Here is a 13982-nt window from a genome sequence, read left to right on the forward strand (position 1 = left end):
GTCGTTGACCATGCAGACTCACCGGCTGCTGATAAGGACAACCTGACAATGCTTTTTGCACCAAAAAACTATTCTGGGTGCTTAATGTATGCACATACTTAAAGATATGCAAAGAAGGTACTTTCTGGAGGGGGGACATTCCCCAATTAAATCAAAATGTGCATTTAGAAATATGAAAATGTTCATACCACCTATCATACCAGTGATTGCAGGAATATGGTGATCTCTGATTCTCACCGGATCGCAGAGGGCTGCTCTTGCAGGCCACCACCCCTTTGGGCTCCCCAGTGGCAGGTGCTGAAATGCATCTTCCTGTTTTGCTTTTAATTTTTGTGAACCTCTCTACTGTCTGCTAGCCTAGTACTCATTAAAGGGACACTGCAGAGGCATGAAAAGTACCAAGCAAGAAGGTTTTGGACAACTCTTGTCCAAAGCACATTTAGTATGATGTGCCATCGTTGTATACCTTTTCCTCTCCCTTCTCATTGCCGTGGCCTCAGGCTCTCAACCTCTCTGTCGGTTCCTTTTCCCAAACTGTGTGATACTTTTCCACTGTAGAACTTTTCCATCTAATATTAATGAAGAGCAGTGCAGCTCCATTTCTGTCCATGCCCAGCACCTGCAAGTGAATTTGCAGTCCTATCACTATGAGGTAGCTGCTGTTACAGCATAAGGACATAGGGGGACAGCCACCGCTATGAAAACTAATTCTCCATATTTGAAGTGAACTGTTTGGACTATGAGAAAGAACATGAGAATAGAGAGATACAAAGTCTGAGCATTCCCTGGCTCACCCCATGAACACAAAGGCTCTTGTTCACTGCAAATGGCAAGTACCTTGTGGGCACAACAGGCTGCAGAACTTCTGTCCAGCCAAAAGACAAGGTCTTTGCATGAAATTAGGTAACTAGCTGCTCTGTTTGCATACGGAAATCCCTCATTTGTGTGCAGAAATATTTGCAGAAAAGTTTGTCCTGAAGAGACCTGCTGAAGAGTTACAAACCTCATGTCGCCATTATAGTGGCACGTTGCGGGAAACCTGGTACACAGTCCAGACCAAAACAAAAAGGGAATCGGAGAAAACACAGCTCTACTCTGAAGTACATTGGTATTTCATATTCTAGCACCCATTTAGCAAACAATCCATGGAAGAGACAGGAACCATGAGACATTTGATGCAAAGGGTGTAAAATAAGGCTCAGAGGGGGAGACAGAAGAAAAAAGGAAAATGAAGGTCTAGTTTGACTAACTGTGTTCAATCTTCCAGTCAACAAATGCCCTTCAGACATAGGCAGGCTACTTCAAAACTTCCCCGTCTCTCCCCCACAACGTCAAACTGAAAGACTTTGAGTCCCTGGCTGATATGATAACTTTCTGCACTCCCCAGATATGTGCTCATCCACTTTAAAATAACTTGGTGGGTGACAAGTTATTTTCTTAACCTCCCCATTTTCAGCTTGATGCTAAATCAGTTTTCTCATTTTCTACACACAGGCTGCTTATCCCCTGTGCTGAATGCAAATAACTCCATAACTTAGGACTTGTTGAACGAGTATATTTAAGTTATTACAACTCATGGAGAAGTAACATAATACGCAGTGAAAATAAACAGGGCACCACATAAAACTGTGTTATCTTCCATGTCAGCAATATTTAGGAAGGAAATTATTTGGAAAGAAAATGTTAGTTTGTATTAGGTAGCATAATGTGTGACTGAAGAAGAGTCAAATAGCCACTTTAGAAACTTGGAAATACTATACATTTCCAAGAGAAATAGAGCTCTGAATAACAAACCACCGTGTTGATTGGTCCCACTGCAGCAGGAACTTAGGCAGCGCAGGGTGACCACTCTTGTGCGTAGTGTTAGGGGTATGATTGATAACCTGCTGAACTGAGACAGTGATTTCCATCAGTGGAGGAGGCAGAGTGCTTCCTGGCAGGAAGGATAGATTTTGCTGTCCTCCTCGTAGAGTTAAAACTTGGAGAAAAGCTGATGCGAAACCATAACATCTGGGTCACTGGCACTTCGGCTCGGGTGGCACACGACCTTCTCAAGAGCAGCTGCTTCTCCCAGGGGGGGTCCGGGGGGGGCAGGGGGGGCAAACACCACCCGGCGCAGTCAGAAGCAAAGCCGGAGGAGCCCAGACCTTGTGTCAGCCGCCAGCGTTCTCCAGGGAGAGATCACCCTGGGCACCGCCACTGACCAAGGAGGTGCCTCTCTGCCTGCAAACAGCTCCAGGACTTCAGTGGGAAAACACTGAACCTGTAGCCCTCTGCATAGTTCGTGTGGCACATACGATGTCTGTTAAAGAGAGGGAAGAGAATACCGATGAACAACGGGAAATACTGATAAATAGTTTGCAAAGGAAAAGTGGAGTAGGTGTAAGAAAACATAAGCCTCATACGCATGGAGCTCATATGTTTAAATGTGGTATTTTGATGGTGTTTATGGATGTGATGCTGCTTGTCCCTTATGATGATTTTTTCTTTGTTTCAGGTAGGAATGAATTGATAGCCAGATACATCAAACTTAGAACAGGGAAGACACGGACCAGGAAGCAGGTAAAATAACCCAGTGGGGAAGTATGCATGTCAGTGAATGACAAAACATGGCATTTTGGCTGCAGTGGCTGTCTGTGCTTCAGCTCTGATGAGATGATGTATTGACTTCACTGTTCAGATTAAATACAAGCTGTTTAGAAAATATTTAAAACGCCGTTTTTTTATGCTGTGCATCATTTCAGTGGTGGTTTGAGGATGTATTTTTTGTTAACCTATGTGTACATGAAGCTGTTATCCTCCGTATGTGGAGAAAAAATAATTCCAAAAGTTGAAGCAGAAGCATAAAGTATTGTGCCTTATTTTCCTATAAGGACAATTACAGAATATAATGATTATTTTGAGATGATGAATAATGGAACTTCTAAAAGTCCAGCTAATTTGCCTATGTAATAGAGGTGATGATCATTGGATATGAGAGGTAAATAAATAAAAACTATCTAGCAGGACTGATCGTAATCATGCTCTCAGCTCGCGGGCAGTACTTGCTACAGGATGAAAAAATAATAAAAAAATCCCCTAAGAGCCTTCAGGCTCCTGGTCTGTGGCCGTGGTAAGATTTCATTCATCAAAGGGTCAGAATAAACCTCTAACCAGTCTTAAGTCTTTTTCAGATGATTATCACATAACCATTAACTTATCTCATATGACTAAATCCTTTAATTTATAATATCCACGGTGATGAGCAGCCTCACAGAAGGCACACGCTCTGTATAGTTTATGCAGTGGTTACTAAACCCTTGCACTTTTTCAAAATGCTTTGCAAATCGCAGAGTGCCCTCGCTTTCTCTAATGTCAAGTGCGTGATTCCCCTTCTCCCCATCCATGTGCGTGACAAAGGGGAAGGCAGAGACTCGTACACTTGCATGCTACGTGTGTTTTGTAGTGCTGGGAAAGGTGACACTGAGTCGGCACACACAAAGATGGCCTGCTGCCAGCGCTCAGATTTAAAGCACTTTGAACTGGGTGATATTTTGCGCTGGGTTGTGTCCTTTGTCAGTTAAGAAGAAAACATATGTACGAGGGATGAAAAAAGACATGAGAAAGGAGAGAAACTGCAGCACATGGAGAAGGAACAAACAAAAGATTGGCAAAGAAATCTGAAACAAAAGACAAAGTCCGAAGTTCTGCCCTGCTATGCCCATGCAAGCTCCAAGAATCGTGGGTAACACTGGGATCTTAAAATTGCATCAGAAGTCAAAATGCAGACCTTGGGGCTACATCCTTGGCCAGCATGTGCTGGTAGAGCTGTGGTGAAACCAAGAGGGCTGTGATGGCTTACATATGGCAGTGTTCTGCCTCCATACTCGTACACCCCTCTATAGCGATTCATAAATCCCTTTAGACCTTGTGTTTAGAAAAGTTTGATTGTCGTTATTTTTGAGTTTCAGCTGGAGCAATTAAACATTACGATTGCGCTTCTTCTATAACCTTTAACACCACTAATATCCCACTGAAAGCAAAACAAATGAACACATGTGAAAACTTGGTCTATGTGTTTGACTACAAAATTGCTTAGTAAGCAATAGTATAACTCTCAATTACTGCAAACTTGTTCCTGAGCTGCAGTCTGAGGAAGTCTCTGAAGGTGGCTTTCAGGGGCTGTGCTCATTTATGCATTACTGTTTGCCTCCCTACTAAAAATACAGGCTTTTTGGTACTATTGTCATGAAACAGTCTTATAGAGGGAGGAAATCAAGCTTTGTTAATTGTAACTAACTTAGGAAAAATGTACACCACCTGATATGGTATGCCCTGGGTCAAACAAGAATAAGACATTTCTCTTTAGCAGTTTTTACCATTGCTGCAGGTTTGCAACCTTCACACAGAGACCTATAGGATGCTGAGCACTACCGAGCGATGCTGGGCAGCATCATTAAACCCTCATCATCAATAGCATGGATTTAAGTATGTGCCTGAGTAAACAGCAATGTGAATCTGGGCCCAGACCCTTCACTGCACAGGCAACAACTTCTGACCAATAACTGGTCTAGTGCAGGACTGGATTTACACAAATTTCTAACCAAAATGTAATCACGATGGGCCAAACCTGGACATGACTCAAGCTGATGTCAAGTTACTGGTCCCCACTTACATGAATGTTTTGTGGGCAGACTTGAAGCTGAGATTAATGAAGAAGCCAGCACAGGTTCAGGGACCTGTGTTGTGCCAGTATTTTATTGTTTGTGCCAGAATTTAAAGCATTTCAGTGGGGTCAAAACGCAGCATGAGGCTCCTCATTGGAGCTGCAGAACACAATAAATAATGGATAAAACTTCTTGGTGCCAAGTTATGTCTCGAGCCTAGTGGCAAATGGTCAGAGTGGGCATCTGCCTCCCCAGCAGATGGGGTAGAAATCCTGTCGGCTCCCTGGGCAAGAGCACAGGGCCTGGCCACAGATGGGATCGTACCAAAGCACGTGGGCTGCATCCAACTGCGAACTGTGTCTTCTATCTTGTAGCTGAATGTACAACCTGGTGGGTTACACTTCTTTTTTTCTTTTTTTTTTTCCTTAATTGAGTCACTGCAGTGATGACCTGTATTGTTAAGCCTCAGTGCTGAGAGCTTGGTATCTGGCTGGGAATGTGGTAACTTTAACAGCAGAGCTTACTGAAGATGCAAATAACTTCCTCCCCTCAGAAAAGTTTTTTTTTTTTTTAAAGAAAAAAATAGACATTTTAAATTTGATTTGCTTTTTGTTTTTCTTTTGTTTGTTGTTTTTTTTTTCCCTATAAACCTGAACAATGTAGGTGTCTAGTCACATACAGGTCTTAGCAAGAAAGAAAGTTCGAGAAATTCAAGCCGCCATTAAGGTACGTTTGGCTTGCCCAGTTGTAGGGGGCTTTTCATCTCCATGGTTACAGGCTTTTCCTTTGTTTCCTCCCTTCCCCTACCCTGCAGGTGTCTAGTCACATTCAGGTTCTTGCCAGAAGGAAATCTCGTGATTTTCATTCCAAGCTGAAGGTATGCGCTTTTCTGCTTTTGGGCTTGTGGTTGCTATGCCTGTCCCTTCCTCCTCCCCGCGGTGATGGGCGAGCGCCTGGTGCTGCCGTGCCTGTAACCTCGTTTTCCTGCATGTGGTAGCTGTCTGCGTCTCTTTGTGTTTAATCTCCGGTTTCTGCACTAGCATCCACATTAAAAACATCGTTTTAACACTGTCCAAATGCAAAGTGAACTACTCTTTGTAACAGCTCGGCACCTAAACCTGATTTTTAACCCGTTAGTCTATTTTATTATTATTTTTTTTTAATGTTTGAGTGCTAGGAGTGTATTTAAATACACTGGGTTTTTGTGCAGTTGTGTAGATGCTTTTTCTTTTTTGCTTTTTCCAGAGGGGTAATTGGGGTAATTGTTTTCCATTCCCAAATGTTTTTTGTCTGTGCTTTTGAAATGCTATCAAGAATACTTAAAACAGATCATTTATTCCAAGTGCAGAGAGCACAGCTTATCAAGATTGCTTTAACTATAAGGTGTTTCTAGAGTACAGTCTAGTATCACCTCAAGTTACGTACTATTTACAAGATTCCCTGAAATTTTATTTTTTAAAGTAAAATATTGACATTTAATCTTTGGAGAGCGTCAGTCAGAGTCCTGTTCAGGGAATATTAAGTATGTTTGCTTAATCTGACGTGATGAATTGTACATGTCCCCGTTTTCCCTGCTTTCCATAAAATATATTCTAAGGCTAAAAAGAAACTCTTGGAAATGCTTAATAGGGGTTTCTTGGATTGCTTGTTTTTTCAAGTTTTCCAGCAGAGATCTTGGGACCCTTTTTGTTTTGTTTTCACATTACTTAAAAGTGGAAGAGGGGGTTTTGCAGTTTTTGCTGTTGATTTTTTTCTTTTTAATAAAACGCGAAGGAACTTGTAAATCTTTTACTTCCCTCCTTTTTTCTTTTTGTTGATTTTTTTTTTTTTCTCCAGATGAGAACGAATCACGTTTTTGTTCTAGTTGAAAAGCAAATTGTTTCAGAAAGTAATTTCACAATACTAAGCGGTGAGCACTGCGGATGCTTACCACGATCCTGGAACTGCAGCGTATAAATAACAGCCTGGCTTTGTAACAGGCCTCCTTGACAGAAGCACTGGGTTTTTCGTCCGCAGTGGGCAGCATGCTGGCAAGCTTGTATGGCTGTTGGTGGCTGGCTTTTTAGCTGCACTGGCTGAGCAGTTGGGGTTCATAAAGAACAACTAAGACAACTTAAACATACTGCTTTTTAACCGAGGGTGCAATAATACAGAGATATGTAGCATTTTAAGCTTAAATTGTCGATCCTTGATGCCTAAAATTAAGTACGTAAATAGGTGGCCTTACTTTCAGAGGTGCTCAGCACCAGCAGCTCTTGGAGGTTTATAGGACTGGTGAACACTCAGGGCTACAAAAACCTGGAAGCCCACTTAGATACCAAAACACAGGCCTAGGAGCCTAACAAAAATATTGGATTTACTGTTGTAAAATATTTCCCTTTCCAAATGCCCAAATTAGCTTAAAATTATGAAGACACTTACAGAGCAAAAAATATTTTTAAGTACTGCACCTGCTGTCTGATTTTTACTGAAGCTTTCCAAAGAAAAAAGAAGCTAGCTAAACCCTAATAATATTTGAGACCTCTAGCCTAGATGCCATTTGCAGTAAATAGAGATCCAGAGGGATTTTTCATTTTAAGGAGTCGTTGGAAGGAGGAAAGATCTGTTAGGGCAACAAAATATTTTGTAAGGGCTTCAGGCCTTGCTGCCCCTTCCCACCCGTCAGTGGGTTGCAGCTCCCCCAGAGCCAAGTAGAAGGTGGGGGACCTGCCATTTCGGTGCAAGGAATTGATTGCTTCAGGAAGAGTCCCCCACCTCCGTGCCCCCAACACTCCGCAGGGACATTTTCTTCGACTCTCTACAGCTCCGTGGCGAGGACAGAGTGCACGCTGGTGACAAAGGTGACAAGGCCCCTGGCCTTGCTGCCCTCCGGGCACCACTGACAGCAGGAGCTGCCCCAGCCCTTCCCCAGCGGGTCTTGCTGGCCAGCGGGTCCCAGTCTGCTCCTCCTGCCCCCAGGATTAGCTCCCCAGGAGCCCCGACGCAGCCCCGGTGGCTGGGCCCCGGCCTGAGGGGTGCCCAGGAAGGTCGGAGGAGCCGGGCTCTCCCCATATCTCCCTCCTCTTTTTCTTGCCGTTCTTGGCGTCAGCGAGCGAGGTGCCACGGCACGACATCTGCCCCCTTGCACAGGCCCCTTCCGGAGAACTTGCAGCCTCCCACAGACCTTTGTCTCCCCACACGGAAGAGATGAAACTTTGATGCAAGAAGGTGCTGAAAGGGAGCGGCCTGTATGAGAAAGAGCGTCCTCGCTTTTCCTGCTGGGGAGCTGCAATTGCTCCCTGGAAGTGAGAGAAGCCACTGGTTTTGGACCCAAGATGGAACCTCGCTCCTCCAGACATTTTGTTAGCGCTACTGCTCGTTTTTCTTATTCCTGTGCTGAACCATCTGTACGGTCTAGTGTCCTTTGAAAACTGCCTGGAAAGGACATCACTGATGTGAAAGGAAGACAAGGCGAATACATTTTGGCATCTACTCGTGCCCGTTGTTTCAACAGGGGCTATTTTGGCAGCGGCCTGGACTGCCCCATCAGCCTCCTCTGGCCGTTGTTCTCCTGGAGCGGGTGCTGCCCGCGTTTCCTGGCGAAGGGGTGACCACGAAGAAGATGACGGCCAAGGGAGGCACTGCTTCCACCCTGGGACAATCTCACCCTTTTAACAATGAGCTGGCGCTTTCAATTGCTCTGTAAAACCTGTGATTGGTGGCATCCAGGGGAGCAGTTACTACTTAAAAGACCCACATGCATCTGATGTCAAGTTTCCTACCTACAGCATGAGGGGAAAGCACTCTGTGGATTAATGCAGAGATCCCTCATGCCAGTCCACAGCTACGAGTTCAGTCAGCTCTGACCCAAGGCCATCTCCATCTCCCGTGTTTCTTTCTCTTTGCCACCAGACACCCTCTCTGCCTGCCTCCCACGTGTACACGGGGCAGGATATTGCAGAGAAGCTGGTCTTTCCCTGTGTGCCAGCACTGCTTTAGCTGAAATAATCACAGGCAGGCTCTTGAAGATTGCAGGGGCATGGCGCGGAGACTCTTGTCCCCCAGCTGACATTCATTGCTAGCGGTTTTCTTTGTAACGCCTTTTCTTATCAATCTTTTGGGATGTGGCCGATCGGTCCTGTTGACCTCAGTTCCTGGTCTCTTACTTTGACGAAGGGTATAACAAATAACTCTTGTTCCCTAAGTACCTGCTGAGTTTGTTTTATACCAAGAGATCTTTCTGTCTCACCTTGGTCTGAATCCTGCTCATGGTGAGGAGAGGACTTGGGTGAATCTTCTTGTGTTTGTCTTCTGCAAAAATCCAAATGGATGGAAGGATTTCAGAGCTATCTGCACCCATGGCATTGGATAGAGTATTACTGAAGCTTACCTAATAGACTGAAATCTCACCTATGTGCCATAAAGTCTGCCTGGTCCAGCAAAGTCCCTTTTCTTTGATGATAAGTGCCTACAGTCGCTCTGGACGGATGGGTCCTTAGCCAGCAAGAAAGAGAAGTTTTGCCCATAAATGCTATTGCTGCATCTCAAGACCACCGGTAGACAATGTCTCATCAGCCCTTCCAGGGACGTTGTACATTTTAATTCTTGTTACAGCAGGAAAATACTCCTATTTTAGAGATTTTAATCTTAATTTTCTGAGGTTATGAAAATCTTCCTGAAGTTAGAGAAATTTCATCTCATGAAAATGGAAAGAGAGGCTGAGCTAAAGCTGTTCTTGGAGACAGATCTGAAAGGCGCCTGCTCTTCATGACGTTTCCTCTCAGGCAGAGACTGGAGGAGGCAAAGCAGAATTTTTACGCTCTAATGTTGTATTTCTGTGTCAAATACACCAGTCCATAGTGTTAGGTTGCATCATGTCCCACCTTTGCACTGACAGGGAGCCAAAGTCACTTCTGTCCATTCAGGAGGAAAGATGGATTGGAAGTTTTGCATAAATAGAGAGTAAAGGTCTTCACAGCAGGATATACATCTATCTTAGACTTTCATTTCAGATATTTTTTCATAGTGCAAGATTAATTAGACAGAGACAAAAAGAAACATTAAAATGCCTACAGTTCACATGTATTACATGTTTTAAAATCCATTATTCTACATTCCGCATTGAGGGATAAAAAGAAAATATTGTTGTCAATTATAAAATGCTAAAGATAGCTCTATACTTTTTAAATGAACAATGATAAAAGCCTTGAAAAATTTCCTTTGATGTGAATGGAGTCTTCAGCATTTTGAAATACAATAAGATGGATTAATTGCTACTCATTAGGCAGCAAGTTGGGACAGCTTTGAATGCGCATTCTCTTCTTGGCATTAGCTATTGCCTGGCTGAAATAGCCAGCTTTTGTATTTACTCCTGTCTTCTCTAATAATAAGCAAATTGGAGATCAGGGCTAGAAACAGTGAAGTGCTCTCTATCTTTTGTCCAGAACAATTGTATATTTTCATGATTTGTTTATCTTTTTTGAGCTACAGCTAATTATTGCAAAGGTTATTTGAATCAATACAAGATCTGAACAGAAATAACATCTGCAAAATTGCTTATTAGGAATCTATTTTATGTTAGTGTTACTGTCATATCCATTTTGTCAGCAAATTGTTGTTTCTTCTCTTATGTCATTTTTTTTTCCCCTTACAAGGAAAGTTTTGTATTTTAAAATATTGGTACAGGTATAGGGCTTCTTGAATTAATACTGTGTTCTGTTGTGCTTACTTTTCCTCATACTGTCTTAGAATTTTTTCTCCCAAAGTCATAGATAACATGGTATTCAAAGGCCCATTTATCATTCTAGGATAACAGTTTTTATTTTTTGCTGTAGAACTTGTTTGAACTGATTGATTGAATTATTCTTCTGTTTATGTTGTATTAAAAGAAAGTCAAGCACAAATCCTTTTGTGCTTGTCATGTTGAACTCCTGTTTCATGTGGGGCTTTTATAGATATTAAGTTTTATAATTGGATGATACTGGGGAATTATTATTATCTAATTTAACTATGTATTTTGCATTCCAAAACTAATGGGTGAAAAGTAAACCTCAAGGGCCTGATTCATTAAAAGTTATATAGTCTCCTTGCATTAGATTCTTACTGCTTACACCTTCCAAAACCAAAGTGTTTGCAACTGCAGCCAGAAGCAGCCAGCTGAACCATGAGGTAGATCCTGATCTCCATTACAGTGATGATATTTTAGGGGTTTAGTGGAACTAGACCAAATTTCCCCTGATTGTACTCTAAATCCACCTCGGTAACATTCATTATTAATTACGTACCACAGCACAGAAGACTTTTATAAAGGGAGGGGAAGGCAGCAGTCGTAAGAGTGCAGTCTGTTACTTACTACAGTGTCATTCCTGGGCAGCAGCAATCCCATCAGAGCTCATAAATTAAGTAGGGTCAAGCCAGGTCAGGGCCAGATGGGACCTATCCAACAAATACCTTAAGCTCCAGCAGGATTTAACGATTCAGTAGGAGATACTGTCCCCCCAAGCCTCTGCCGAACCTCAGCACGGGACTGCAGCACGCTGGGACAAACTTTTACTTTACATACATCAGCGTAAACCTCATTGACCCAAAAGGATTTCTTCTAGTTTTACGCAGCAGCACAAGTGAGAGCAAAACCAAACCCTTTCTCTCTTGGATAAGATAGGAAATCAAAGTCTTAACTATTTGCAGTCATTAAAAATCCCACAACGTTCCTGTTTAGAGTAGGGGTGTTAACCCATTTGTCCTGGCCAAATTCCAACCTGGGTAATTACTGTAATCTGCCTGTTTAAATTACCCCTGCCGTTTTAATTGGATATATTACTTCTCTTGCTGCCTAAACTGTGATGTAATACCATTGTGTGTTATTAATCAGTTACCAAGTTTCATCCCAGAAGTGGCTGCGTTGCAGTGATAGGTAGAAAGACTCATTCCCTCCTGGTTACAAGCGCTCTCCATTACAGTGGAAAAACACCCCAACAGATACTTGTTTTTTTAAGTTGCAGGCACGCTAATATTTCAATTTAAATAAATAGCTTTAAAACGTGCTTTTCCAATTTGTTTTTGGAGACTATAGAGTCTGCCTGCTTATAGAAGCATAGGCCACCACCTTCAGCTCTCCAAAACGTTCCTGGAGCTGAAGGTGCTCTTTTGCCAGTGGAAGTCAGGACCTCTTATGTATTTGTATTTGATTTTGAAATTGATTTCTTTCATGTTTGAATGTGAAGTTAGTTACTGCGAGAGGAACTGATCTTCCAGTTATGCAGAGGTTCCTACGCCTACAACAGGTGAAACTTCCCGTTGATGTGTGTTGGCCTGAGTCTGTTGATGTCCAGAGGAGCTGGCAGATTTGTCACCATTGGGAAATTTTGTAGGAGTCGTTGAAACTCCTCAAGTCTAGCCCTATTGCAAGTGTTGTATTTCTGAGCTGTTGTCCAAAACATTTTTGCTTTCTCTCTATCCTCCTGAAAATGTAATTGGTCAAAGAGGATAAGATGAATGGCCACCACAAAATGCAGAACATTCGAGGGTAAAAGGCAGCAATTGGCAAGAAGGAAGGCACATCCCTTCTCATGTCACGAAACAAAAGATGCTTTCTCCCTCCAAAAATCCCTGTCACTGTTCCTAAAATTCAGGATCATCAGACTCGCTGCTAACGGTGGCTAAGAGCACTACAGGACAATCGAGATATCCCTCCTTCTGTGAACAGAAGGTCTTGAAGGAAGTGTAAATCTTTGAAAATTTTTTTTTTGTTCATCTGTTGTGGTGGGATTTACCTGCCGTGACTGTTGCCATGTAGAAGTTGGGTGTCCAGGTTCCTATTCTAGTCCTTGGACAGCAATAACATTACAGCAAGTGGTGAGCTCCAGCTGGTTTTGATGCCTGGTAAGGGAGAAATACATTGTCTCCCGTAGGTGCTTACTGCACTAACAGTAGCAGGGGGTTAGCCAGCTGCCTTAGACTGGAGACTTTAGATGGCTAAAGCAAGGCAAGATGAACTATGTCATAGATATATAATTTACCCCAGGCTCATGCAAATCCCAGGTATGGACTTTCATATCCCTAACAAAGCTTTTACTTTTAAATTCTCCCTTGGTTTAGATCCACCTAACAGTAAGGCCATTATAGCAGCAGAACAGTATGAGTTTGGGAACTTGGCAGGAGCACAGGCACTGGCTGCACCTTCACGCGGTGGCACTGGCATGGCTGGTTGCAGCCAGGAGGCAGTGCAGGAGAGGAGGCTGTAGTGCCGCCGCAGCAGTTCTGGAGAATAGCGAGGTAGTCACAAAGGCAGCACTCGCGTAGTTTTGGAGGTTACTAGGACCCAGAGGCACACACGTCTCTTGAATCATGCATTTCACACACAGGATATCAATCCCCTGTATGTTTGTTTTTGTTATGATTCAGCAGACTGCGTGTGAGACTTGCATGGTTTGGCATTTCCAAGCCAGCTCAGCTAACAAAAAATGAGGGGAAAAGAAACAGAAAAGTGTGGTGGTGCTAGCATCTCCATATTGCTTAAAGACATCTCATCGTCATGTTTTCGTGATGGAGGGTCCTTCTTACTGTACAGGATGGTAGAGGGGTCGGCTTTCTGGAGAGCTGCGTGAATCTCAGAATACTGCCACCTCCTAACACCCAGCAAAGCATTTTTTAGCCCAGTGGTCTGCAGACATCCAAAGGCAGCCAGCGAAACATGCCATGCACAAACCTCCAGTGCACACCCTCCTACTCTGGGGCAGGCAGAGGTGAGCGCCAGCAGCCGGGAGAGCCAGAGCTGACTTCCAGCTCTTACCCAGTGAATTGGTTGTGGTTATACGGGAAAGCTACAAATTGGAGAAACGACCAAGTTCTGTTCACACGCCGATGGATACCACGTCCCCCGCCTCCCGCCCACCGCGCAGCAATGGGACAGAACCTGCTCTGTAGGTGCACCGCAAGGCAGTCCCGAGGCTTAGACAGGTCAGAGAGCAGTGTCCAGTGCTGCTGTGCGGGAGGCAGGGCAGGTGAGCGCGCAGGTGTTAATGCTGCTGCAGGCAGCACCGCAGCAGGCTGCACTTCGGGCTCGCATCCTGCAAGGTGCAGAAGGGGGGACGCTGCCGGAGCAGCTACTCCCCTGCTCCACCTGCCGCTCTCCTGCGCTGCATCCCACAGAGGCACCCGCAGGGGCTCTATGCGCGGCTCAGGGAAACAAGCTCAGCAACAATCCCCTTCTTTCAGTATCTGCAGCTTTCACACAGGGAGGTGGGGGTTATTTCCCCCCAGTGTTTTGTTGTTAGGTTTTTATCCTTTTTTTTTTTTTCCTCCTTTTAATGAATCAGTCCCTAGGTGAAAATAATGCATTTGTTTAAAGCTGATATT

The 13982-nt window shown here is 43.8% G+C and overlaps 1 protein-coding gene across 8 annotated transcripts in view; it reads left to right on the forward strand.

Moving 5' to 3' along the window:
* TEAD1 (TEA domain transcription factor 1) overlaps positions 1-13982 on the forward strand; it is a 164443-nt gene that overhangs the window by 112518 nt on the left and 37943 nt on the right. For 4 of the 8 annotated variants that reach the window (XM_069803913.1, XM_069803906.1, XM_069803912.1 and 1 more), the window contains exons 3-5: positions 2498-2562; positions 5310-5372; positions 5461-5523. Coding sequence is in view for 6 of the 8 variants with exons in the window: in XM_069803906.1 (XP_069660007.1) it covers positions 2498-2562; positions 5310-5372; positions 5461-5523 (191 nt within the window). In the remaining 2 variants the exon portion in view is untranslated. The remainder of the gene's footprint in view (positions 1-2497; positions 2563-5309; positions 5373-5460; positions 5524-13982) is intronic. The other 4 variants (XM_069803914.1, XM_069803910.1, XM_069803909.1 and 1 more) reach the window with 3 other exon arrangements.

Source organism: Haliaeetus albicilla, chromosome 16 (assembly GCF_947461875.1).
Source record: "Haliaeetus albicilla chromosome 16, bHalAlb1.1, whole genome shotgun sequence".
Classification (NCBI taxonomy): Eukaryota; Metazoa; Chordata; class Aves; order Accipitriformes; family Accipitridae; genus Haliaeetus; species Haliaeetus albicilla.